Source organism: Cibotium barometz, chromosome 56 (assembly GCF_041138505.1).
Source record: "Cibotium barometz isolate CiBa-2024 chromosome 56, ASM4113850v1, whole genome shotgun sequence".
Taxonomy (NCBI): Eukaryota; Viridiplantae; Streptophyta; class Polypodiopsida; order Cyatheales; family Cibotiaceae; genus Cibotium; species Cibotium barometz.
Genome location: NC_141101.1, coordinates 39,683,547 through 39,709,733, shown reverse-complemented (window position 1 = coordinate 39,709,733; position 26,187 = coordinate 39,683,547). Strand labels below are relative to the sequence as shown.

General features: G+C 44.1%; 1 protein-coding gene across 9 annotated transcripts; it reads left to right on the top strand.

The window, feature by feature from the left end:
* Positions 1-720: 720 nt before the first annotated feature.
* Positions 721-4,781, top strand: LOC147607212 (putative plastidic glucose transporter 2). 9 transcript variants are annotated; one of them, XM_086791574.1, is made up of 13 exons: positions 725-949; positions 1,340-1,469; positions 1,650-1,717; positions 1,810-1,942; positions 2,208-2,307; positions 2,423-2,537; positions 2,666-2,757; positions 2,983-3,136; positions 3,300-3,446; positions 3,654-3,751; positions 3,881-3,969; positions 4,045-4,159; positions 4,265-4,781. In XM_086791574.1, exons 1-13 carry the CDS (start codon positions 889-891, stop codon positions 4,445-4,447), a joined length of 1,485 nt encoding a protein of 494 aa, XP_086647700.1. In that variant the 5' UTR covers positions 725-888; the 3' UTR covers positions 4,448-4,781. The 9 variants fall into 9 exon arrangements, with proteins under 9 accessions (XP_086647698.1, XP_086647700.1, XP_086647690.1 ...); XM_086791564.1 differs by having other exon boundaries at positions 726-949; positions 3,678-3,751; XM_086791565.1 differs by having other exon boundaries at positions 735-949; positions 1,849-1,942.
* The last annotated feature ends 21,406 nt before the right edge of the window (positions 4,782-26,187 follow it).

Here is a 26,187-nt window from a genome sequence, read left to right as displayed (position 1 = left end):
ATAGGCCATTTTGGCCTTGTATAGACATTAATATAATTTGATTTCTCTCTCTCTCTCTCTCTCTCTCTTTAAAATTTTGTTATGATATTTCTTTTAGCTCAACAAGAAAGTCTAGGAAGACGCCATGTGTTACGAAGCATAATCAGCTCGCTACGTAGGTGACCCAAGAGCTGCCACGTAGAAGGAGGAGAGGATACGGAACATTTTGCCTTTTTGGTATTTCTTATTAGCTCACAAGGAAATTCTTCTCTCTCTCTCTCTCTCTCTCTCTCTCTCAAATTTACCTTGTCAATTTTAAAAACCTATAATCTTGTTCAAAAGTAAATTGATTATTAAAAATTTGTACACATCAATCATCAATCTCACAGGCGAATCTTTACACTATTATTCTCGCTATTCTTTCCTTTGCACATTCACCCAGGTGTCACTCTTTGTGGCCATCTTATTTTGCCACGTGGTCTGTTGGCACGGAGGCTCTGTGCTCTAAAAGTACATTTTTTACAACCAATAAAAAATTAATGGTAATGCTTAAAGTAAGTACTACAAAAGAGGAAAAATACCCTTTTTTTTTTTGTTGAGATGGTATGTTAAATGATCTAAGCCCACAATTCCAACCAAGAGCGCCACGTGTCCGTGGGGAGGAGAGCCAAGTGATGCCACGTGGCGATTGAGACACATTTTCTTTCTGGTGAGGTAGACCGCAGCGGGGCTGGGCGCCTCGGAGTCTCAGAGCAGACTCCAGAGCTCCTCTCTCTCTCTCTCTCTCTCTCTCCCCCCGTTCGTCTCTGTGTCTGTGTCGGTGCACCGTGTGGTGTTCCGTCCGTCTGTGTTTGTGTCTGCGTACCGTGTGGTGCTTTGCGATTAAATCATCATCTTCGCCATCGCCAAATGGTGGAAAGCCCCTTCGCCATGTACAAGCGCCTGCCCTTACTCCCGCATGCTCTCTCAGGTAACCTTTTGCATTCTTCTGCCTGCACTTTTGGCTTCCCGTACAAACCCTAACCCTATCTCCCAGACATTCTTGTCGCCATCGCTGCATTTTCTTTAATGGCGCAGGCGCTTTGGCAGGTAAATTGGATTTCTGAAACCCTAGCTTGCAGAGATAGGGAAGAAAACCTATCTCGCAGAACGAAGGCAAAATATCGTTGCCTTTTTTTTTGTCCCTGCCGTACGCGCTCTTGCAGTTACATCATGCCTGCCTTTCTGAAACCCCACCTTGCAGGAGTTTTGGAAACCTCAGCAGATGCCTTCAAACCCTAGCTCGCAGCCATCGCTGCATCAAAAAATAAAATAAAAGATCGCTGCAATTTTTTTTCATATATTTATTTTTGGTTTGCAGGTGCTGCCGCAATGTCGGTGTCTTTCGATCCTTTAGTTGAGGTTCCTGCATTGTCCCCGTCGTGGCGCCTCTCTGTACCTCACGTCTGCATCGCCCTTCTCTCTGCAGTTCTCTATGGATACCACATGGGGTAAGAACTACGGTCATTATCATTTTCATCATCACCATTCACACGTCTAACTTACATTTGTCATCACCTCCTTTTTGCCTCCACATCCTTGATTTGCCATTTTTCACAGGTACAAATCGCAGAGGATGTGACCTTCAAAGCACTAAAAGTTCACGGCTTCTGTGGTGTGTTGATGCGCAGGGTTGTGAATGCTCCACTGCAACACTTAGCTGTCGATCTAGGGTTTGCTGGCAATACGCTAGCACAAGGTGAGGCAGGTGTGATCAGTAGTCCACATGCTAGCGGTTTTTGACCGCGATATCTGATGTGGGGCCACTGCAATGGCTGCAAATCAATGCAGGATGGGTTGTGAGCATATGCTTGTTTGGGGCTTTCTTAGGCTGTGCAGCAAGTGGAATTATTGCAGATAGCTTTGGTCACCGTCGTTGCTTTCAGATGAGCACCATCCCGATGATACTGGGAGCATGTGCTAGGTTAGAAGTCATCCGTCTGTACCAATGATTACAAACCTAATTAATCATCTCTGCAGAGTAGCTTTATTGTGTTGGCTTCAGACAGAATTCATCCTGTGGTCTTGATCCAATTCATCCAAGACCATGCTAGAAAGAAGGCTGGGCTTTCCTCTTTAATGGTGATTTATTGTTTGCATCAGGAATTGAGGTGAAAAAAAATGTGTATGGTGCTTTCATGCAGTCCGAATCTCTTTCGACAGGCTAATTATGTCTCCTTGCTGTGCAGTGCATCAGCACCAGACCTGGGTGTGATGATTCTAGGTCGCTTTTTGGTTGGCTTAGGTCTTGGCATTGGGGGGCCAGTGACTGCGCTTTACGTCTCAGAGGTGGAGTAGTTTCATGTTCACTTCTTTCGCTTTCAGACATGATTGGTAAATGCTATTATTGGGCACAAAATGCTATTATGAGGCACATCACTACAACTGCATTGCAAATCTGCAGATTTCACCTACGGCTGTACGTGGCACCTATGGTAGTCTCTGTCAGATTGCTACATGCCTTGGTATACTCGGAGCTCTGGTTGTTGGTCTTCCAGTAGCAACTATTCCCGGTTGGTAGGTTGATAAGGATTTGAAGTTGATGCCAAATGCTGGCCTTTTTGCTTACTAGCACATTCAAGTTTCCGTGGAAGGGTTTTTTGTTGTACCTATGCTTTGTTGCTAGAAGTTTGATTCATGTTTTGTTGGAGAAAGTGCTTTTGGATATCCACATTTCCTGCTGCAATACTTGCATTCGGAATGGAATTTTGTTCTGAGTCTCCTCGTTGGCTTTTCAAGGTCTCATCTTCTCTTCTAGTAATCTTCCTTTAAGATATCTCTGTCTGAGAGTCCATGATAATGTATGCTTGCTTTTTCTGTCCCTGCCTTTGACTCTTTTCATTGCTAGTAGTGTGCTTGTCTTCGTTTGTGAATGGGAATTCAGTCTTACCGGTTCTCAGACTTCAGATAATGGGCCGTAGTGTTGAGTATGTAAATGTTTCATTCCTGATTGCTAATTGCCAGAGATCAAGATTAGCAGAGGCGGAACATGAAATTGAAAGGTTATGGGGAGGAGCATATGTCAAAGCTGCACTTAACAATCTTATACGCAGTGAGAGGCATGAAGAGGATGAGCAAGCCACCTTCAATGAATTGTTAACAGATCGCTATAGAAAAGGTAGTACAATTGTACATTGCAATCATACTCTCTAAAAGATTTCGTTGTGCTCAATGTGTAGCAGTCAGGTTATGATTATGTGCAAACATCAGGAAGTTTTGGCCTTGAGTAGCTATTGCTTATATGTTTTAGAAAGCTGACCAAAATTCTTGGTCGTACTCAGTGGTGGTAATTGGAGCAGCCTTGTTTGCTTTCCAGCAGCTGGCAGGAATAAATGCTGTTTTCTATTTTTCCTCGACGGTTTTCAGAAATGCTGGAATAACCTCAGATTTGGTTGCCAGTGTGTCTGTTGGAATTGTGAATCTTCTTGGTATGTTCTTCTTTTTGGAGTTGTTGTTGGGTTACATGTTTCTGCTGCTTTTTTCCTTCCATAGAAGTGAATCCAATTGAAGCAACAAAAATGTATCAGCATTACACATACAAGAGAAAGAACCTGCCATGGACTTGATAGTAAGAGATTCCTAAGTGTTGGAAGTCTGGGAGACTGTTCACAAGATCGAAATGCCTTCTGATGCAGTCAATTTCTGTGTTATTCATGCAGCTTCTTGCGTAGCAGCATGCCTGATGGATAGCCAAGGGAGGCGGAATCTGCTTGTTTGGAGCTTTATGGGCATGGTGAGTTAGCCTCGTTTTACCATTGTACCTTCTAGAGTGGAGGTTTTCAAGGTTGGTTTTGTTCTCCTGATATTTGGTGGTACTCTGGGACCACGCTATGTCATCTGTGGGTCTGTTTTGTGCATGCAGGGTCTGGCTATGGCATCACAAGCTTTTGTAGGTGGCATCTCAGCCTTTTCTTCCATGCAAGGGAGTTTCTCGCTCTTTTGGACACTTATGTAAGTAAGATGATTTAAACATTTTAATCTGCATGATGCACTTGGTTCATATGCTAAAGGTAGAGGCCTATGCAGGTACGTCATTTCATTTGCTTTGGGAGTAGGACCTGTTCCAGCCTTACTCTTACCAGAGATCTTCCCAAATCGTATACGGGCAAAAGCAATGGCTGTTAGCATGTGTGTGCATTGGGTGAGTGTTTTGCTTCTCTTAACGAATGCAATTTTGGGAAGATGAAGCCAACTTTAATTCTCTGGTTGAGCTTCACTGAGCTCTTATTTGCTGTCTTGGCAACAGATTGCAAATTGCCTTGTGGGATTAACGTTTCTCCAGCTGTTACAGCAACTGGGAGCACCCTCAATATATGCTTTTTTCTCTGTAGTCTGTTTCGTAGCAGTGTTGTTTGTCAGGCAAAATGTTACAGAAACAAAGGGGAAGTCATTGGAGGAAATCGAGACTGCTTTGTTGTCTGACATATGAGAAATTCTTGCAATGAAAGAGAAAGGTGCCCATCAAGGCCCTGCCATGACTTCAATACAGAGCATAGTGAAGGATTCTCATACTACTGAAAATTAACAGATATGCGACCGTCTGCTGCCGTCTTTGATTTGGGATATGCCCGTATGTCAGGTGCATCGGTGATAGTGCAATTTGAAAAATGGTGGCTGGAATGAAAATTAACAGATATGCCACTGTCTGCTGCTAATCTTTGATTGGGGATATGCCCGTATGTCAGGTGCATCAGTGATAGATAGTGCCATTTGAAAAATGGTGGCTGAGGTCCGAAACTAATATGATGAGGACATTCAGAAAATAAGAATATAGCTGTGTTTTAGCAGGAAGCGATATTGTAAGGAAGTTAATAAAATGAGTTATTATTATTTACAGGAATTTATGCCAAAAAATAATGATTCTCATGTTTAGGTTACGTACTTGTTTCCAATTATGCATAGGGAGGGGATTTGCCTATAGGGAATCTAAAGCTTCATTCAAAGGTGTCCTCGCTTTTAGAGGCTTTGCAACCCTCCTTCCCTTTGAGAACCACGACATGAGACTGAATAAGATTAAGCCTTTTTGGCATGAGAAGTGCCAAGTTATAAGGTTGCTAAACATCCCAACTATGACAGTGTTCTTTTAGTGTGGTGTGGCAGGGTATATGTTTGTGGGGATTATGAGAAATAATGGTGCTAGATAAGTCAACCTGCAAGGTATCCAATCATCCCCACTAAAAAGTCATCGAGCATGGTGCATGGTCTGAATGCAAGCCAACATTTAATCTTATACATTATCTTTTGGCTGGGCATCATTCATTGCGTAGATTTTCCTCTTGGACTTGATCTCATGGCACGTTGCTTTTGCCCAAACTATCTCATGTCACATTGCTTAAAAAACCATATGCTCAAACTTCAAAGTGGTAGATTGGCACCTTGCATTGTTGCCAACTTTTCCTGTTTAAGAGGTTTAACTATCATATGGATTTGCATTGCTTGAATTGGGGCTTTGCCTTACACTGACTACTTTGTAGCCTACCTTTGCCTCAAGGAAATGAGTTGCATCTTCCTAGCTTGAATTGCTTTCTTTGCATGGATTTCAAATTCATGGATCTTGGTGGATTCTTCCGTACTTGAATTGCTTCCTTTGTATGTTTATCATTTCTTAGATTGATGAAATGCAAATCCATAAATTTTGTTGGATGTGTATAATATTGCTAGTTGACCTTCTCATGTGGACATGTGGTACTTGGGTGCCAGTTTGTCGCACGTTTGTCGAGCCTTTGGGGGGGGGGGGGGGGGGGGGGGGGGGTGCAAACCTCAAAGGGTTGGGATCATGCCAAAACTATCTCCTCGGGCCTAACATTTTTAGGGGTGATTTGGGGGACAATTGTGTTATGCCCGATGCTTGTTCGCACAGGGTGGGTGTTGGACATAGTGCCATCAAGGTTATGGGCCCACACTTGCTCGGATGGAGGGAGGGTATGTTGGGAGCCCATTCTTTGCGTGTGTGAGGCGTGCGGTGCCTGGGTGCTAGTTTATCCCACATTTCAGGAGTGAATGAGTTCGTGCACTTTTAAGGGTTGGGATTGCGGCAGTACTGCTTGGTTGTCACGTGGGGGTAGACCTTGGACTTTGTGTCTTCAACATATATGTGATTGGACCTTAGTTAGCATAGAGCACTGTTTGAACCAATTACTTTATCCTTCATCTTCAATGCTTGAGTACTGATTCTTCGGCTTTTTGAATTTTAAGGACATACGTATACGGGGTCTCTTGTCATAACAAACCGTTCAAAAACATGTAGGCACCACTAGTTGTGTAATCATTTGTAAAATTAAATTTAGTTGATCATTGTGTTGTGGTTTTTCTTTATATTTTAACTTGAACAAATAGCATATGACAGTAGTAAAAGGAGAATAATTTAAAAAAGTAATAATTCTAGCGATAATGGGTTAAAAATTGTGGGACTTGGAATGAGATCCATGTCTAGCATCTGGATATTTGAGATTGAGTTTCAAATAGAGAAAGAGTTTGATGTTGTGTAGTGCTGGTGTTTTTGCTATGATGATGATGATTGTTTTTACGATGAGGTCTTATTCCATTCCTAGTTGCACACGGGAATTTCACTCGTGTGTGACTAGGGAATTTCATGAGGTCTTATTCCATTCCTAGTGGCACACGAGAATTTCACCTAGCTACATATACACACCATACTATTCACCACACATTACAACAAGAGGTATCACCATTCCAAATATTAGCCACTTTGTAGGCAGTGGATAGGCCACACGAACCCCATAAGTTAGTCACTTGGCCAATTGGAGTGAACACCTTGCACAGCTTTGGTATGGGAGTTGCAATCTTTGATGTCCGAGGCAAACATCCTTCATGATCTAGAGCATGACCTTGAAGGGAAGGCATTGCACACTATTGTCATCGCAAGATTGCCGAAGACGAGGGTGGAAGCAAGTGCCAGGATGATGAAGCGATGACGGCCTAAGGTGTGTAGATGGCAATCTATGTGCCCACCTGCACGCAAGCATACCCTTAGTATGAGGTGTGTCCCCAAGAGGATTTAAACCTAGGACCTCCCATAGAAAGTCCAAAACCTTATCCACTAGGCTACCACCTTGGGGACTTTGATGATGACTTTTTGTTTGCAAGCAAAAGAGGGTTGTTTTGTTTTGTCAATTCAAAAAGCATTCAGTGATATGGAATTTTAATAGGCTCACTTATTGGGAACAAAAAAGAGGATAATGTCAATATCACTTATTGGAAAAAAAAAGAGAGGATAATGTCAATTTGATAAATTTCAACAATAATCCGACCAAACTTGATGATTTATTGTTAAAAAATATAAAGTGAAAAAAAAATCCTTGACTGAGAGAAGAAATTTAAAAGGCAACGATAACTCATTATATATAAATGGTTTAAAAGATAAATGAGAAACTCAATATACAAATAATTGAACCAACTTACGAAACTTAGAGCTTTGTGGTCCCCATATAACATATAATAAATCTCATAGCCAAAACTGATGCTCTAAAGAAGAATTTCCTTATAGCTTGAAATACAAGCTTGGGATTGATTTTGTTATTGCTGTGGGTGTGAGAGCATTTGGCACCATGTAGCATTTCTCTTTTGTTTTCTTTGAAATAGGATTAGGTTGATGTGGGGCAACAAGCAAGAAGTGTCATCTGATAGGGTCTATCAATCTTAGTTCTCTGCAGAAGCCACTTAAGGGTGATGTTTGTTGCTTTCATGGCCAAGTTACCTTTTTCCTTGGGTGTGCACACTTTTTCCCACAAGATGGAGTGCCATGCTTTCCCATCTTGAGCTCCCCATAGGAAATCTTGAAACATCTTCTCCTCTTTCTACCATGCAGCATTGCTGAAAACGCAGTAGGTGGCGATAGATAGAACATATGCTGGGAGGACGTGTTTAAGAATCATATGTACATAAACAGAAGATGATACTAAATTGAGCTTAGTATGACACATCTTATTGATTTTCTCAAGAATCATATCTTAATGTCATACCATTGGCTTATAATTTCTAAATTCAATATTTTCTTTAGCATCTTTAAATATTAGTACTTAGGCATGTTCAATGTAGATTAAACATAATGTATATTTCCAAATTCAATATTATCTTTGGCATCTTCGAATAATAGTACTTAGGTATGTTCTCAATGTAGATTAAAAATAATGGAACTGTCTAGTTATTTCAAGACCTACTTGAACCGCATTAATGGCAAACTCACTAAAGTATTGATGATAATACAAAAAATTAATGAAGAGTGTTGTTGGTTACTATACATGGGAGAGGGGGGGTCCACACATAATAAACTCTTAGTTTAGTGGGGCAAGTGGAGTGGGCTTACAAGTATATAATGAATAATTATGTATTGTTTTTCTTTCTTGGTCATCTTCAACAAATAGTATTGATAATGTGGTAGAAAAATTCTCGGCCCCTATGTGTTTTAAGGTCAACACATGGGGGTCGAGAGAAGAACTCTTGAGAGGTGCCTCCCAATAAATATTATTCCTCCATGCAGGTGCTTTTTGCCTATAATTACAAATTTTCTATGTATGAGGAAGATACAAACTAAGGAGATGGTTAAGCCTAGCTAAGTATTCATCCAAGGGTTCTTCATGGCTTCTCTATCCAATAGTGCATCTTTTGCCTTGTTGTATTGTTGACAGATCCTTGGCAGCTCACAAGTCAAATCTTGCACCACCTACAAGAATGTGTCAACCTTAGTAGACTCCTCATACTCTAGAATAGAGAAGTTGTCTGCAAAGAATTGGGTAATTATCTCTTGGTCTCCCCTTGGGAAGGGAAAGTCCTTTAAATTCCCCTTTCCCTTAGAAAGGGAAAGTCCTTTAATGAGGACTCTTTCTTGGAAATACCAGACATTGGCTAGAAGAGGTTTAGACATAATAGAGAACAACATGGGAGCTAAGTGACAACCATGTCGGACTGTCCGCTCTTGAGGATCAATTCCCCAACCAAGGCTCTATTGATTATTTTTCTACTTCATCTTCTACGATGGACCCATTTGGGAGTTGGAGCTTGCTAATTTGTTCTCGTTGATGCTTACCCAACAAAAGAAGAAGCTGGTGGGGGCAGTGCCTTTGGCCATCCATTTGACTCAAGAGAAAAATTTGATGCCTTCAACCCTATTGCAAGCTTAGTGTCACAAAGACCCATTCAGATCATTGATTATCATAGTGAGGGTGAGGTATGGTCCTTCTATTTGAACCACGTGCAATAGATACCCTCTGAGGATTATAGCTTGTCTCTTGCTTTGTATGGCCAACATTCTCCCAAACAACAACACAAAATAGAAAACACCATACTAGATAAAGGGGGAAAAATATCATTCCTAGATTGGCCCATTTTTTAGTTTTTGGAGGTTTTTCTTCATTCCCAACATGAAATTGGAAATGAGGTCGCTCAATCCATAGAATCATGTATGAAAAAAGACTAGACTTGAATTTTAAATTAAAAATGTTTTTATAAAACTCGTCCCTTAGGCTAGTAAGGGGGACATAACCAAATAAGATTTGGTTTAAAATAAGCATGTGAAAAATAAAAGATGAGACAAGTATAATAATAGGATGTTTAAACATTAAAGCCCTACATGCATATAACAAGTGTTTGAAAATGATCATATTTTGAAGCAAGTCCATATCCACGTCTCAAACCATTGAAAGAAAAATTATAAGAAAATTTCTTTGTCTAGATGCAGCACATAGTACACCTTATCTTTCACCTCTACAATGCGCATTTTTTTAGCCCAATCTGGCATCAAATCACCATGTGTGGAAGTCTTGAAGTCCTAAAGTGCTTGGTTGTTGACGTGGGGGTGGTTGTCCATTCTAGCAATAACACATTGAGTGGATGTGAACAATTTTGCTTCAAGGTACAATTCTCTCCTTGTTGTGGCTCTATAATAAAAAATGCAAACATAATATTGTTATTCTTACATTGGATACAACTAGATAATAATAACAATTTCTTAAAGAGTCTATAAAATAGGATACGTGTTTCGATTATATTACATTGAATCTTTTGCGCAAAGAGCTCTTATATTCAAATCGAAGGATCCCCCTTAGAGCAGGATGCACTCCGACTTAGGATCCACTCCAATCAAATATGATAAAAAGTACAAGAAAGCTTAAGAAAACTCTTGCCACAAATATTTAAGGTTGTCCATAAACATAAATTTTAATAAATTTATTAAGAGACTAGAAAGTTATATTAAAGTAAAACACATGTAGACCACCTATCAGACCAAAACAAGTGTGCACACGATCTGCTCCTGCGAGCTCCGCCTCTCCCCCTCCCGCTGCTTCTTGCCGTCGCGCCCTCCTCTCCCCCCCCGCCTGTCTCCGTCCTCTCCCCCGCCTCCTTCCTCGCACCCTTCCTCGCCATCTCTCCCCTGCCTTCTGCCTCGCATCCTCCCCTCGCCATCTCTCCCCCGCCTTCTGCCTCGCATCCTCCCCCGCCTTCTTCCTCGCATCTCTCCCCCGCCTTCTTCCTCGCATCCTCCCCCGCCTCCTTCCTTGCATCCTCCCTCGCCTTCTCTCCCCCCCCCCCGCCTTCTCCTCCTCCGCCTCCTTCCTTGTTTCCTCCCCCGCCTTCTCCTCCTCCACCTCCTTCCTCGTTTCCTCCCCCGCCTTTCCTCCCCCCCGCCTCCTTCCTCGCTTCCTTCCCCCGCCATCTCTACCCCCCACGCTTTCTCCTCCGCCTTGCTTCTATCCCCCGCCATCTCTACCCCCCCGCCTTCTCCTCCGCTGCGCAGCTCTTCCCCCCCGCCTTCTCCCTCTCCTCCCCTTCCGTCTCGCCCCTCCCCCCACCGCTAGCTCCCCCCTCCCCCCCCGCTCCGCCCCCGCTATCCTCTAACCTTCCGCCTCTCCGTTTCCTCGTAGGGCTGTGTCCCTCCCGTTGGTGACCTCGGTTTCTGGCCTTTTCCCGCTGGAGGACTCCATGGAAGCCGCTCCGACTACCCCTGCCGATTCCGGTCTCCGTCTGGAGTTCACAGCTACAGATCATCAGTTGTTTGTTTCCACAGTATCCGCTCTTGAGGCCTCCTCCTTGGTCTGCAAGATAGTGGGTAGCCGTCCGATGCAGAGAGAGCTTCGCGACCTTCTGCAAGGCAGCCTCGTTGGCGTGCCTGCCAAGATTGTCAGCGTCAATTTTTTGGGACGTGGCTACTACCAGGTGGATTTCGAGTCCCCCCAAGCAGCTCAGATGGTGCTGGCTCGGAGCCCCATTGCCCTCCGCTCATCCCGGGCGTTCCTGGCGCGATGGACTCACGGTTTCGACCCCGCTTCTGACCTGCTAGCAGGTGCGACAGGTTTTCCCATCACTATCTGCTTTCCTGGACTCCGTAGGGAGTACTTGCCCCTCTTGTCATCCATTGGCAAGGCGTTCGGGCAGGTGGTGGAGACGCCTCAGACAGCGGCTTCAGTGATAGCTCGGGCAGCAGGACTCCCGGCCATTCGTGTTGTGGTTCCGTCATCGGAGTCCCTCCCGAAGACGATCCTCCTCCCTTGTCTTTCTGGAGGACATCTGATACAGCGCGTGGAGTATTCGGGCCTCCCCGGCCAGTGCTACACTTGTCGGGAGATGGGCCATCTCGCACGCGCCTGTCCCCGCAAGGGGGTTCATCCTTCACGCTCTGCCGCCTCTGGACCCCCTACAGGAGACCCGAGGGGTGGCCATCCACCTCAGAGACCGGACATCCTTGGCTCGTCTCAGCAGGCGCCATCATCTGACGAGCAGGCCTCGCGGCGGAGGATGCCGCGCAGACCCAGGAGGCTGGCGGATGGCAGGAGGTTTGCCGGCGAAAACGCCCGGCCTGCAGGGACCGTCTCGCAGACGCCAGCAGGCAGCACAGGCTGGCGGACAGGCGACTCCGGCTGGCGTCCAGGCACCTACCCGCACTTATGCTCCAGTCAGGGATAGGCGGCCAGTAGGTCCCACCCCGATGGACGAGGATTCAGACTCAGTGCCCGTTGAGGCTGCCGGTGGAGCCCCCCACGTGGAGACCCCGCTCCCGCCTCCCCTCGCGGGGGGCCTCGCCCCCTCCATGGAGCAGATTCCTGAGGATCCCGGGCCGCACTCTGCGACCCCCGGCTCCTCTTCCCCTCACCCGGAGTGCACTCCTTCCACTCCCCCCTCTCCGCCCCCAGCCCCCCCTCTCCGCCTCCCTCGGCGGCCCCCCCTGACACCTATCCTCTGGCAGATGCCTCTCCATCCTCTCCTCGCTCTCCCCCCTCCTCTCCGCGAGCCCCCATCCCTCCCTCGGCCTCTCCAGGATACTCCGCCAGACCACCCACTGCCCCGGGGCAGCGCAGCTGGGTAGGCCAGAGTTCAGTCCAGCGGCTATTCCACCACCACTCCGGGCCGGTGGAGATGGCGATCCTAGCTTCGCCCGCCACACAGAGTTCTCTCCAGCCTCCCCTGGGAGGCCCACGCGAGTGATGGGGCTCCCAGTGGATTACGGTTTTTTGAGGTGCCTCCAGCTGGATGCTGGCCCGTTCGAGACACTGGTCGCGCCCTTGCGAGTTTGCGTGGTGTGCCATCCCTCTCGTTCTCCTTCAGTTGGTGAGCAGCATGGTGGCCTTCTCCTTTCCTCTCAGTGTTGCCCCAGACACAGCATGGGATTGCAACTCTGTAGAGGAAGTTTTGCGTGATCAGATACTGGAGTTTTCTCACCACTTCAGTGACTTGGGGCTCACGGACCTATTGTAGACCTGATTACACTCACAGCCCGCATGAGCTTGTTTGGTATAGGAGATTGGCGGGCGGATCCGGTCCACACCTCAGTTGAGGTGGTGCTACTGATTCTCCTCCATGCCGCCTCGAGGGTGCAGCCTACCTTTAGATACATATATGCAGAGGATCGGTCTCATGCCTATGCCCTGGACAGGGCGAAGGCGGAGTGGGGCTGGACACAGAGACAGGTCACCCTCTTTTTGGAGAGACTCCGCACCCGGACAGACAGTGACTATTCTCCCTCCAAGCCGGTGCCCAAGACTCACAGAGTGGAGGGCAGATCATCCGGGCCGGCTGAGAGGGGTGAGCCAGTGGGGGGCGGCTGCTTCACTTGCCATAGCTCATCCATGAGGATCCTCTCATGGAACATCCAGGGTCTCGGTGGACATCGTTGCTACATTGGTCGGGGGTCGGATACGGGGTCGAAGCCATGCTGGCACCGTGCAAAGAAGGCGTGGGCCATACGCAGTGCAACGGGGCTTAGCTTCATAACTCGATCTGACATGGCTAGTGAGTCGAACTCGACCTGGTAGTAGCCACGCCCCAGTGGATGAATGTCTATGATCTTTGTTGGCTCACTAAGGAGGCTAGCCTACAAAATATCTCTGAGTTATCTGCGTGTAGGGCGGCTACTGATAATCTTGCATACTAGAGTGGAGGCCTCTAATGATGTAACAATCGAGGAGCTGAAGGTCTGCTTCAGAGAATGATAAACAAGTAATGGTGGCCTCAATCGGGGATGATGGAGTGGCTGCCATGGAATCCTCCTAAGGGTGAAGACCAGATTCGGCCAAAGACTTACCAAATGGAGAATGCCCAAGAACTGAGAACATTGCCAAAAGAAGATGGAGGGGGTGAAGAAGCCAGAGGAAGGCGAGGATGCTATGAAGGAAGGAAGCGAGGAGGGAGAAACATGTGAAGGGGAGAAAGGAGGGAAGAGAGAGAGGGGAGGCATAGGTAGGGATCCGAGTAAAAATGGGGCGGGGGTAGAGCACGCGAGGGGAAGGGAGCAGGGCGGGGGGTGTTGAACGGAAGGAGGAGGGAGGGGGCAGCACAGGTGAAAAAGGGAGGTGGTGGGGGTTGGTGCAGACAGAGCAAATAGTCAGCGGGACGGGGAGAGGGGGGCCACTGCAGGGGAAGGAGAGGCGTAGGTGGAAACATGGAGAGAGAGCAGAGGGGGCTGCAGAGGAAAGCATGGAGGGGGTTGGGTAGAGAAGGGGGGCACTCAAAGGCAAAGAGAGGAAGAGGTGTAGCAGCGCAAAACGCAAGAGGGGGGTCGCAGATCCATGCATGACTTTCTCCATAAGGTCACTACATGATGCGAAAGCTTTTACTTGATTCAGGTTATCATATAACTTGGGAACACTCATCTTTTATTTTCTAAGGAGAAGAGGTGATATCAAATTTGTAACTTGCTTTTAATAGTGATTGGAAGTAGGATGGGGGTGACAGTTGTAAAAAGAGGTCTTTTGTGCATGGCTATACTTAACGTAAATATAACTCTATTTATGTTCCCAAAAAATGACACATACAAATGGTTGGTATTCACACTTGGTCAACCATAACTCAAAATGGTCCCATGCAACTAGTTGTAGCCTTAAGTAAATATATACACGAAGTTTATAACTTCTCTATTTAGCATTAAGATCAAGATAAGGTTGTTATATAAAGTTCAGTGTCGCTTACAAAAGATTGGCTTACAAAACATGGGGATTCATTGTACTCACCATGGTAAGAAGGAAACAAAGCACCTTACGATAAGTCGGGTGAGAATAATATGGAAGAGAGAATGAGCTTGAGCTCCTTGTGCAAGTAAACACACACACACACACACACAAGAGTAGCTAAACACACAAGAGAGATAGATGGCTAAATTTTCTTCTCTTCTCTATAACTATTACATAAAGAGATAAGTGTACATACTATATGGGAACGTACTCTCCTACTATAACTTAAAAAAGTGGGTCCATAGTGTGCATCTGACTACATGAGTTGGTGCTATAACTATGCCATAACTCTAGTATATAAAGTGGTTGTCATCACAACGGTTGTAAATCACTGGTAGCATATCACCCATAATCTTACTAACCATGAACTGGTGCTATAAATATACCATAGCTCCAGTACATAAAGTGGTTATCATAAAGCCTGTAAATCACTGGCGGCATATCACCCATAATCTTAGCAACCATGCTAGTGGCATAAGCGTGGAAGCTATCACCCAAGTGAATTGTTTATATTTGCATCACTAGTTGATCTCCATATCTCAAGAATCTCTCTCGAGCTCAACTCCACACACCGCACTCTAAGTAAGCTCCTAAAATTATGAAGCTTCTATATACCCAATGCCTTTGTGAAGATGTTAGTCACTTGATCCTCTGTGATGACATATACCGAATCCATGTCACTTGTCGAATCCTCTCCCTTATCACAAAATGATAATTCACCTCAATGCGCTCATGAAGATGTTAGCCCTGCTAATCCTCTGTGGTGACATATACCAAATCCACATCACCCTTTAGAACCTTCTCTCTCATCACAAAATGATAATGCACCTCAATGTGCTTCATCCTTGTATGATAGACTAGGTTACTGCTGTGTATGCTACTCATGTTATCACAATAAATGACGACGGCCCTATCCATGAGCTCACCCATATCACCAAGTAGATTTTGAAACCAAGCTACCTTATAGGCTGCTCTAACTCACAGCATCACTTCTAAAAGAAAACATAAAGCTATTGGTAGATCTCCTATCGAGACATTACTATCCCAATCACCATTTATACACCCATGTAGATGCATCTCTCTACCAGCCTCATAAAGTAGTGGACTTTATGTATCTGAGAATCTGTCTAGCCAATCCAAGTGTGGCTTCTTGGGGGCTTCCATAAACTGACTCATAAGTCTAATAGCATAGCTCAAATCTAGCCTAATAATGGTCATGTAGATCATGCTACCCACTATGCACCTATACATAGTGGGGTCCTCCACCAAAAGCTCACCTATATTTGTGAGAAAGCTTAGTGTTCTTCTCTAATGGCATTGAAATAGGCTTATAGCCTGTCATACCATAATTGGACAACATATCCAAGCCATACTACCTTTATAATAGCAAAATACTATCAGGTGATCTCACCACCTCTATTCCAAGAAAATATTGTAGCTCACCCAAATGTTTCATCTCAAACTTTTGCTTCAAATCATCCTAACATCATGTGTGTCAGCATCAGTATCATCAATGATAATGAAATCCACATAAATGACTAACAACAAGATCCCTATATTTGCCTTTTTCACATAAAGTGAAAAATTTGCATTGGGTATCTGAAATTGAATGGTAGCAAGATACTCCCCAATTCGGGTTGCCTGCTTCAAGCCATACAGGGCTTTGTATAACCTGCACACAAAATCCAGATATGCATTGCTCTCATAACGTGGTGGCTACATCATCATGTAAGAATGAATTCTTTACATCCATTTGATGAAAAGACCAACCATTTGTAGCCATAGTAATGGCATCTTTCATGGTTGGCCATTCTCACAATCGGGCCAAATGTTTCCTCATGGTCAATGCCATATGTCTGGGCGTAACCCTTAGTAACTAGTCTTGCCTCACAGATCCATCTGAGCCCTGGTTCTCTGTGCACCATGAATAACCCACTGACAAAATGCCAAGCTCCTCATCAAGACTCTATTAAGAGCCACTAGAGTACCATTCACATAAGAGTGACCTGCTGATAGATTAGGTACAAAAGGTTGATCTACCCTTTTCTTCCCTTCACGTGATACATGTGTACCAAAAACTGTAGTACCATGAGATGATGAATCTACATTCCTTCTTGCATCTATCCTTGACCTGCGTGACCATGGACTTGTTGAAATATACAAGTGAGTAGGGTGTGTGCGGGAACAAGCCCTTAGCAAGAGGTTGTAAAAGAGAATCTGTAAATGTGAGAGAAGCTGTAAAAAGGTGAGAAGTATCTACTGGGAGAGAATAAAGGGTAGCATGAGGAGATTTAGGAGGTGTGGAGATATTCTGGGAAGAGGTGGAGAGAATCAAGCAAAAGAGGTGGAGCGAATCAAGGAGAAATCAGTGGGATTGGATTCTTGGATGTAAACTCTATAAATTGAGGCATTGGCCTAATGAGAATTTGCTAGTTTTTTATTATCCATGCCTACATTAAGCTATCAGTTAATTTCTCACTAATCATGTCTTAATTATCGTCTAATCTCTTTTCTAATGATGTTGATTCTAGCATTTGATCCACCATAGCTCATCACATTGCTACAAATTTAACATGGTATCAGAGCCTAGCCTAGAATCCATCAATTTATGAGCCCATTATCTTGCTAATCACCTAGCCGATTAGGATTAGTAGATAATTAAGATTTTTACCTCTTTTTTCAAGTAGCTTATGTACCCCCAGTTGGTGGGGGGACTTGATCTCCCTCCAGGCTTAACAATAGCCTCCAAGCTCTTAGCCATACATAGTCATACTCCCAAGGCTTCAGCCCATTCAATCAAACCATCAAACCGCGAAGCGCAGCTCCCGATTTTTGCTAATTTTCCAGTGCCATTTTTCTGAGGAAAAAATGAGATCTCTGCTGCTGCAGATGAAATGGCTCTAATTCCTCTTGGCCCTAGGGGTTTTCAAGGGTGCTCTACAGGTTGGTAAAGATAGCTTTTGATTTGATCAAGTCTACAGTGAGATCCAAGCTCTTCATCAAATTTGTAGGTGACTTTGGTAAAACAGAGATTAAGCATTCAATGTTTGGTCAAATCTTGTGTTTCTTGGCTTAATCCTCTACTAGACTAATTGCTATTGATGGCCTTAGAAGGATTTGAGCTCATTTGAACTCTAAGGCCTCAGATCTAGACTCCCCGCATACTCTATTTTTTGCACACAAAATAGAGGATTAATTTGCTAATCAATGATTAATCAGTACTAATCACTATATTTTGGTGCAATTGAGGGTTCAAATTAACCATTAGGTATTTGCTATAGATCCCTATAACTTCAGATTGTAATTTGGAGATGGTTTGATACTCCAACCGTTTCGTATAGATTTGTTACCCTTGATTTAATGTAATTTCTGATGAAATTATGTTGATTTGTGGTAATCATCATCGGATTAATCCAAGTGTTGGGATGAGATAAATGCAAAGAATAAAAGAAAATACCTAAAAATGAGTAAATTCTCACTTAAGATGAAGAGTTGACTGAGTACAAGGTTTATTAGTTAAAAACTAAGGTATATTACTAAAAAAATGAGATATTTTAGAGAAATGATGCATTTTTGACACCTTGGTAAGTAGAGGGAGACTCTTGAGGTAGGCACCTTTTTCACATGTGTGCTTGGGGTTTTTAATTCAAAAAAATATGATATTTTTATCTCTCTTCTCTCCTGGAGCAAACTAGATAAAAAAAAGGAGCCAAACTGATCCTAATCTTGTCAAATTGAGTCAAACTGAAGCTGAAAATTCTAGAATCCAGTTTGAGTTGGAGTTGTTTTCTAAACACGGGCATGGATCTGGTTGATTGGCCTTGCTAGTCTTCAAAACGGATGAGTCCATGGCTCTTTTATATAGATCTGTTGGTTGATCTTATTGCTGATCTTCAATAGAGAGTCCATCTGGATTTTCTTATGTGATTATAATTCTGGGTACTATGAGCTAAGAGCTATTGAAAAGGCCCTTGAGTGAGCAGGTGGCGAGCGTTCTGGTCATCACCAATGATGCCATAGGTACACCGAGATATGAAGGAATGATTGGAATGATTGGAAATTGGAATTCAAGCTAGATATTTTGGAGGATTATGATCAGTGATACTATGGTTTCATTAAAAGATTGTTTTAAAGACAGCTGAATATGTGAAAAAGATAATTTCACAGCTGAATCTGTGAAAAAGGCAATTTCATATTGGGTGTTGAATTTTGCTTGAAGCACCGGCTAGGGGGCCTAGGAAATCTTTTCCGTGGTACCCGGGGCAAAACATAACCAAATTTCTAAATGGATCCTATCAATACAGTGGGTTGGACGGCGGGCGGTTGGCTAACCCATGGGATTAGGCTAGATTGATGGATCCTTAAATTAAGACTAAATTCTGTTAAGTTACGATAGTTGAAGTAAATCATGGATAATCCTTATTCTATGGAAAAGAATCAACGACTGTGCCTCTTGATGAGGAAAAAAGCGTTGGTCTCTATGATCCAAGTGCAAGTCTCTTCCTTGATCTGACCATGTGACTTATGGGTTCGAACGGATTAGTTTGGTTAGTTAAGACCTTGACTCGTTAGATTAATTCTCACATTAGATGATTTTCCTGGTGGAATCGCCCGTGTCTTCCGGGTGAGGGAAGTTTTTTCGAGTTTGGTTTTGGAAGAACTGAGGGATTAGTCTCTTGTCTAGATATTTGTGGGTGAGGCCTCGAGTGGGAGACTCTGCCCTATGCAAGAAGTGCTACTTTCGCTACTAGCACCCCTGAATTCAATGCACAGTGGGGTAAGATATCTCTCACACATCACCTATTAGAACCTTCTCCCTCATAAAATGATAGTGCATCTCAATGTGCTTCATCCTAGCATGATAGATTGGGATATTGGCTAGCGCACCTTAATGTGCTTCATCTTAGCATGATAGACTGGGTTATTGGCACTACATATGTTGTCACAATAAATGACAATGGCCCTATTGGGCTCACCATATCACCAAGTAGCTTCTAAAACCAAGCTACCTCACAAGTTGCCATAGTAGCACCCTTGTACTCTACCTCTGTACTCGATAAAGCACCTTTATTTCTTCCTTCTCTAACTCACAGAGTAGTACTCCCAAAAGAAAACATAAAGCCATTGGTAGATCTTCTGTCTGAGATACTACCAGCATTTGTACACACATGTAGTTGTATCTCTTAGCCAACCTCATAGAAAACCCATGAGAGACCCACATATGTATGTATCTTCTCATACTATGCTCTAGGAGCCTACTTAAGGCCATACAAAGCCTTCCATAACCTGCACATTTTATGTTCCTAACCCTTCTAAACAAAACCATGAGTTTGAGAAACATATACCTCCTTGTGAAAATCACCATTCAAGAAGGCAATTTTAATGTCCAATTGATGCACATTCCAACCATGATGTGCTACCATAACAATGATGCATCTATTGATGGTGGTTATATGAGACATGGGTGTAAAGGTTTCATCATGATGCATGTATTGATGGTGGTTATATGAGACATGGGTGTAAAGGTTTCATCATGATGCACATTCCAACCATGATGTGCTGCCATAGCAATGATGCATCTATTGATGGTGGTTATACGAGACGTGGGTGTAAAGGTTTCATCATCATAATCTATGCCTTTTTGTTGTGCATAGAACTTTGCTAATAAGTCTGGAGTTGTAGAGCGATCAATGTTACCATCAGATTTTCTCTTGATCTTATACCCTTTTTGTACCAATAACCTTTGACCATGCAACCTGCCATCTCCATAAGAGACCTATTATTTCTTTCCAATACAACATTCTCTTGAGGTGTGTGATAAATTGGTGTTGAATGCCTCTCTCAGACCAGTATGCATAAAATTCTTTGGACATGTACCCCCCTCCATCTGTAGAGTCTGCACTTTGCATCCTGACATGTTTTCAACTGTGTGTTAGAAGTGCCCGAAACACATAAATACATGTGAATTTTGCTTTGTAGCATAGACCCTAGCTGAATATGGGAAGATCATCAATGAATGTAATAAAATAGAGGCATCCTCCAATAGATGGTGTTCTCATTAGACCACATACATCACTATGTACCAAACCATCTTTGGGGAATGGTGTGTTCGATGCATTTTTCCCAATATGCAACCCTCACATATATGTTTGAAGGGTGACATAAGTGGAGGCAAAGCAAAAACCATATCATGCCTTTGAAGGTGAAGCACACTACCAAAGTTCAAATGACCAAATGGAGCATGCCAGAGCTCAGCATTTGTTATGCTATATGTGGTAGCAACTACACGTGTATCATATGCAGCTTTCTCATATACATCAAGCCTATAGAGAACATGATATAAAGTACCTAAGGTAACCATAATATCTCCATCACTATAACGATGTTTAGTGCCTCTATTGTTAATAAAATGGACAGCTAGGTTGGACCTAGAACTGATAGGAGATTCTTCTTGATTCCTGGCATATACAATGCATTAGAGAGCGTGATTGTCTCACCATTCGGTGGAAGTGAGCACAATCTTCCCAACTCTTTGACAAGATAAGAGGATTTGTTAGCACATGTAAACTATTGAAATAGCAATATGTGAGGGTACAACATAAGTAGAGTAAGGGGGAGAGCATGCACATTAGAAAGGAAGAAGAAAGACTAAGGGTCCTAGCTCAAAGGTTATTTTGTATGGCTATATGTAAAAGGTGTTGGAAATTGGGGCCACTTCCCAGGAGATCACCCATCCCAGTAGTGTTCACGCAACTACGTGCTTAACCTCCACCACTCTAATCCCTTCCAAGCCACAAAAATTGGTGGAGGAGGGATAAGAATGGCCCTAGTCTTCTATTACTTATATATGGTGGAGGAGGGATAAGAATGGCCCTAGTCTTCTATTACTTATAGATGATCCCATTTCTTAAGACTCTATGCATGTGGGATTTAGGAAGCCAGGACATGACTTTCCAACATCCTCCCTCGATGGCAAGGACGTAGGGTACCCAGAGGCTCTCATAACACTTGTTTCAGAGGTTTGCCTGCTCTCACAAAGATGTCACTCAGCTATTCCAGCATATGTCCACCTGCTAGTGATTACTCTGGGCATACTAGCACAACTTAACCTTCTTAGTCGTACACGCATTCGGCCTTCGTTCAGCTCCACTAAGAGGAATTCACATGTTAACCAGCTCCACTAATAACATCCCAACATGCCCCCCAGTTTTGATAGCATGTTGGAAATTAAGGGCCGCTTCCTGGGAGGTCACCCATCTTAGTAGTGTTCACGCCACTACGCGCTCAACCTCCACCACTTTAATTCCTTCCAAGCCACATAAATTGGTGGAGGAGGGATAAGAATGGCCCTAGTCTTCTATTACTTATACATGATCCCATTACTTGGGACTCTATGCATGTGGGATGTAGGTGACCAACACAGCCTTCCAACAAAAGGTGAAGGCATTGGTCAAAAAGGTAGCACGTGGAAAGCACAAGGGCGCCAATAGCTTGTGATTTGGGAGCTCCATGAGAGCTATGAAAGGATGTACTTGGATTAATTATAATGTAAATTTATTATTACATCTTTTTTATTTAATCCATTAATTACATTATTTATCAAGCCTCCTAGCTCTCTTAATCTCTTGACTATGGGGTTAATTAATTTATTTGATTCTCTATAGCCTAGCCTAGATCCATGTTTTCCAACATGGTATTAGAGCCATGATGGCTAGGATGTGGTGGATCTAGTTTAGTTTAGGGAGTGTTTTTTGTACTTTCCTTGATAAATTACAGAGGAGGAGAACATAAAATTTTGGTAGCATTCAATCAGTAGGCTTGTAAGTGCATTAAAGCAACAACATTAGCCATCTAATCAAAAGTCTAGCAAAAGTGTTTTCCCTACAAAGTTAAGCGCAGTGTTGACAACCCCACTAAAACTTCTAGCAGTAATCCTATTACACAACCAAATTTGGTGGCCATAACAAGCTCACATAGGCTTGTAAGCACATTAAAGCAACAACATTAGCCATCTAATTAGAAGTCTAGCAAAACTGTTTTCCCTACAAAGTGAATCTCACTATTGACAACCCCTAAACTGTTTTCCCTACAAAGTGAATCTCACTATTGACAACCCCTAAATTGTTTTCCCTACAAAGTGAATCTCACTATTGAATCTCACTATTGACAACCCCTTCTAACAACATCAGCCATCTAATTAGAAGTCTAGCAAAACTATTTTCCCTACAAAGTGAATCTCACTATTGACAAATTTGGTGGCCATAACAAGCTCACATAGGCTTGTAAGCACATTAAAGAAACAACATTAGCCATCTAATTAGAAGTCTAGCAAAACTGTTTTCCCTACAAAGTGAATCGCACTATTGACAACCCCTATAAAAATTCTAGCAGTAATCCTAGCACACAACCAAATTTAGTGGCCATAGCAAGCTCACATAGGCTCTTGTGCAATAGAGAATAGTCCAATTCTAGCAATAGAGCTAAGCTTGGGCTCAAGAAAGGAGGTTGTTTTACAGAAGCCAGCTACACAATGTGTGCAGTGAAAGGTAACAATTTGAAGCTCTTCCACAATAGTAGATTGAGCACTAACTCCTGTGTGTGTTTAGTGTGTTCAATGTTTCACGAAAAGGCAAATAGAAATGACCATGACCAAAATCAATTTGTAGCATCACGATAGTCTTCTCTGGAACACTTAGCTAGTGACATTACTATTAACCAAAACATACTACCTTGCACAAGAGAGGGAGAGAAGAAGAGAATGATGCCATGTAAGGGTTGATTTGGAGACTTGCATTTAGCCAACCCTAGTGAGGGTTAACTCCCCTATGTGAGGCTGCTAGGGGCTCACTCCACCTCCGCTTGTGTCACTCAAATGGAGATCCACAAGCTAGGTAGTGAGTAAGGAAGAAGGGAGATATGGAGAGCTCTAACTCCACTCAATGCCAATGTGCATGCAAGAGGGATCTTGAGAGGAAGACAAGAGAAGGAAAAAGAGAAGAGAAGATTAGACTAACACCATCCACTTCATGCATACACCACAATGAAGCAAGCAAGCATCCACAAACACAAGCTTACAACCATAAACACAAGAGAGTGAGAGAGAGAGAGAATGCAAGACTCAATTGTGACAAATGGGATTGTGTCTTTTCATATTTCATAAATCATTCATATACATGAGCTCACTTTTTACAATGGCCGGCCGCCCATTTACAATTGGGGGCCCAAAATTGGCTTCCTAGCTCTATGTACATCTAGCTCATTCGTATACGACCGACATTACACAAGTTATAAGCTCAATCATCCCAAAATTGGCTTCCTAGCTCTATGTACTCTAGCTCATTCATATACGACCGACGTTACACAAGTTATACGATCGACCTTACACAAGTTATAAGCTCAATCATCCCATATATCTTTTATCAATAAGCATTTAGCACGGTTACATGATGATGGAGTACAAAAAGCGTAACCACGCTTGAAAAATGATGTTAACCAGTGTGGTTAACATATCTCCCTCCTTAATTCAGCTCCGTCTCCTCGGAACTGGCAAGGATGTAGCAGTAGTAGATCGAGTATGTGCGGACGAAGTCTTGCCACCGCGATGTGGTATGGGGGGGATGGAAGACTTTGTAACTTGTTCAGAAGGAGGTCTCCATCATATCTTCAAACATATATAGGCGCTAGGCAGGCATCCACTAGATGTGCCCATAGTAGCCAAAAAGTTGCTTTAGAGTCGGGCCTTTGTTGAGGTTGAAGGCCAAGCCTTGACTGCCCTCATGGTAGTGGTGCTAATCCAGGAAGGTATCCAAGAGAGTGATGATGAGGTTAAAGAACCGGATGGTGGCTACCACTACTGGATCTGGCACTTGCTCGTATATCGAGTGATAAAGGCGTGGATGTGTTTGAGCATGGTGTCCTCAGTGCAAGGGTTCTAGGGTGTTAGGAGCAAACCACGGGAAGTTGTAGAGAAGCTTTGGGTTGTTTGCTTGTGCTGCTTATGGAAAAGATTCGGCGATGTTTGGTGTTGAGGTATGGCCGCAAGACATGGATGTCCATGTGGTCAATCACATTGGCGATGGGGACCTGGAGTTGTCGACCAAGTAGGATATTTATTGCCTACTCAAACTCCATGCGATCTAATGGATCGTGCCAATTGAGGGGGCTCAAGGGTGGATCTACCTCCTCCTACTATTGGGGTGGGAGGATTTCCCCTTCCTCCAAGGGTGTGGGGGAAGGGATGTCAAGTGTGGCAGTTGTGATGAAGGTTGAGGGGTGTCCGATGATGAGGGAATGGTGGTGAGGGTTGCAGTAAATAAAGGGGGGGCCTTGTCGATGTTGAGGGGGGTAAGTCTTTTAGGGGTATGGGAAGGCCTAAGTGGAGATTGAGAGTGGGAGGTGAGAGAGGAGTTGGTGATGGAGGCAGACTGGGGAGGTGAGGAGGTGTAGAGGACTGTGAGGGGAAGAGAGGAAGTGTGGTGGTGCTGGGTGGGGGTGGGGGTGGTTGGATGCTTGTGTTGGTGTGAGATGAGTGGGGATGAAGGGGTTGATGCAGTGGAGATGAGGGTGGGGGTTGGTGATAGGGTGGGTGGGGATCCTCCACCGCTATCGCTATCATTGTTGTCATCTTCGTCAAAGGAGGGGTTGTCAAGGCTTTTGGAGTGGAAGAAGGTTTTGGCTTCTACGACTTCTTGGGGGTGAACTCCATGGGGAAGGCCAAGTGGGAGTAATCAAACTACATGATCCCCATGGCTTGTATCACCTCCATTTGAAGATGGCATCGAGGTAAAGGATGAGGAGGCCCTCAGCTGTATAGGGTGGGGGCTCGTAGCAACAATGGAGGAGGGATTTTTATGCCGCATATATAATATCCCATCCAGTCAGTGGAGGTATCGGAGGGCGTCGACTGTTCGACAGGGGGGGAGTAGGGGTAAGGGCATACAGACCATCTAGGATGGTGAAGTCAATTGGTCGGTTTGCTTGGTTGGTTGCCCAAAGCAAATTAGATGTGCCCAGTTCATGAGATGGCTTGGAGGGTATGGGTAGGGAGTGCAAAAAAGATGGTTCGGTGTGTGAAAGAGAGCTGGCCTTGAAAGAAAAAGGTTGCCAGGAGGGATATGCTATGAAGTGGTAGTTTGGTTAGGATATAGGGGAAGGTGGCTTAAGAGAGAGGTTGTAGTAGGTTTGGAAGTGAAGCCCAAGGAGTTGGGATCAGTTCTGGGGAGGGATGGTGAAGATTGGTAGTTCAGTGGTGGTGTCTAGTGCATTGACCTTTTTTTAAGCGTGTTGGGGACATGGACAAATGGGGTGGGTGGGGGTTAGGCAGCATGAGCTTCTACGGCTTCGAGTTGTGAGGTCTTTTGGTGGAGGGCTTCCTCTATGACTTTGTGGTATTGCTGGAAGGCAAGGTTGGTGGTTGTGAGGGTTTCTTCAGCTATGGCTGCTCTTTGTTGGAGGTCCTATGCTTCTACCTGGGCGAAGGAAAGGGTGTGCAGTGCTACGCTGTTCTCCTTCTTGTGCCACGTGGAGCTAAAACGCTAAGAGCGAGGAGAGGGTGTTGGCTAGGGTTTTATCTCGATCCTGCCCATTCGAGGTTAAGGTTGGCAACGGTGGCATCGTAAAGGAGCTTCCTGGCTGTGTTGCTCTTGGGGTTTTGCAAAGCAACATTTGTTGTTGCGCTATTGTCGCCAGTTCCTGCTGCCTATACATGCAA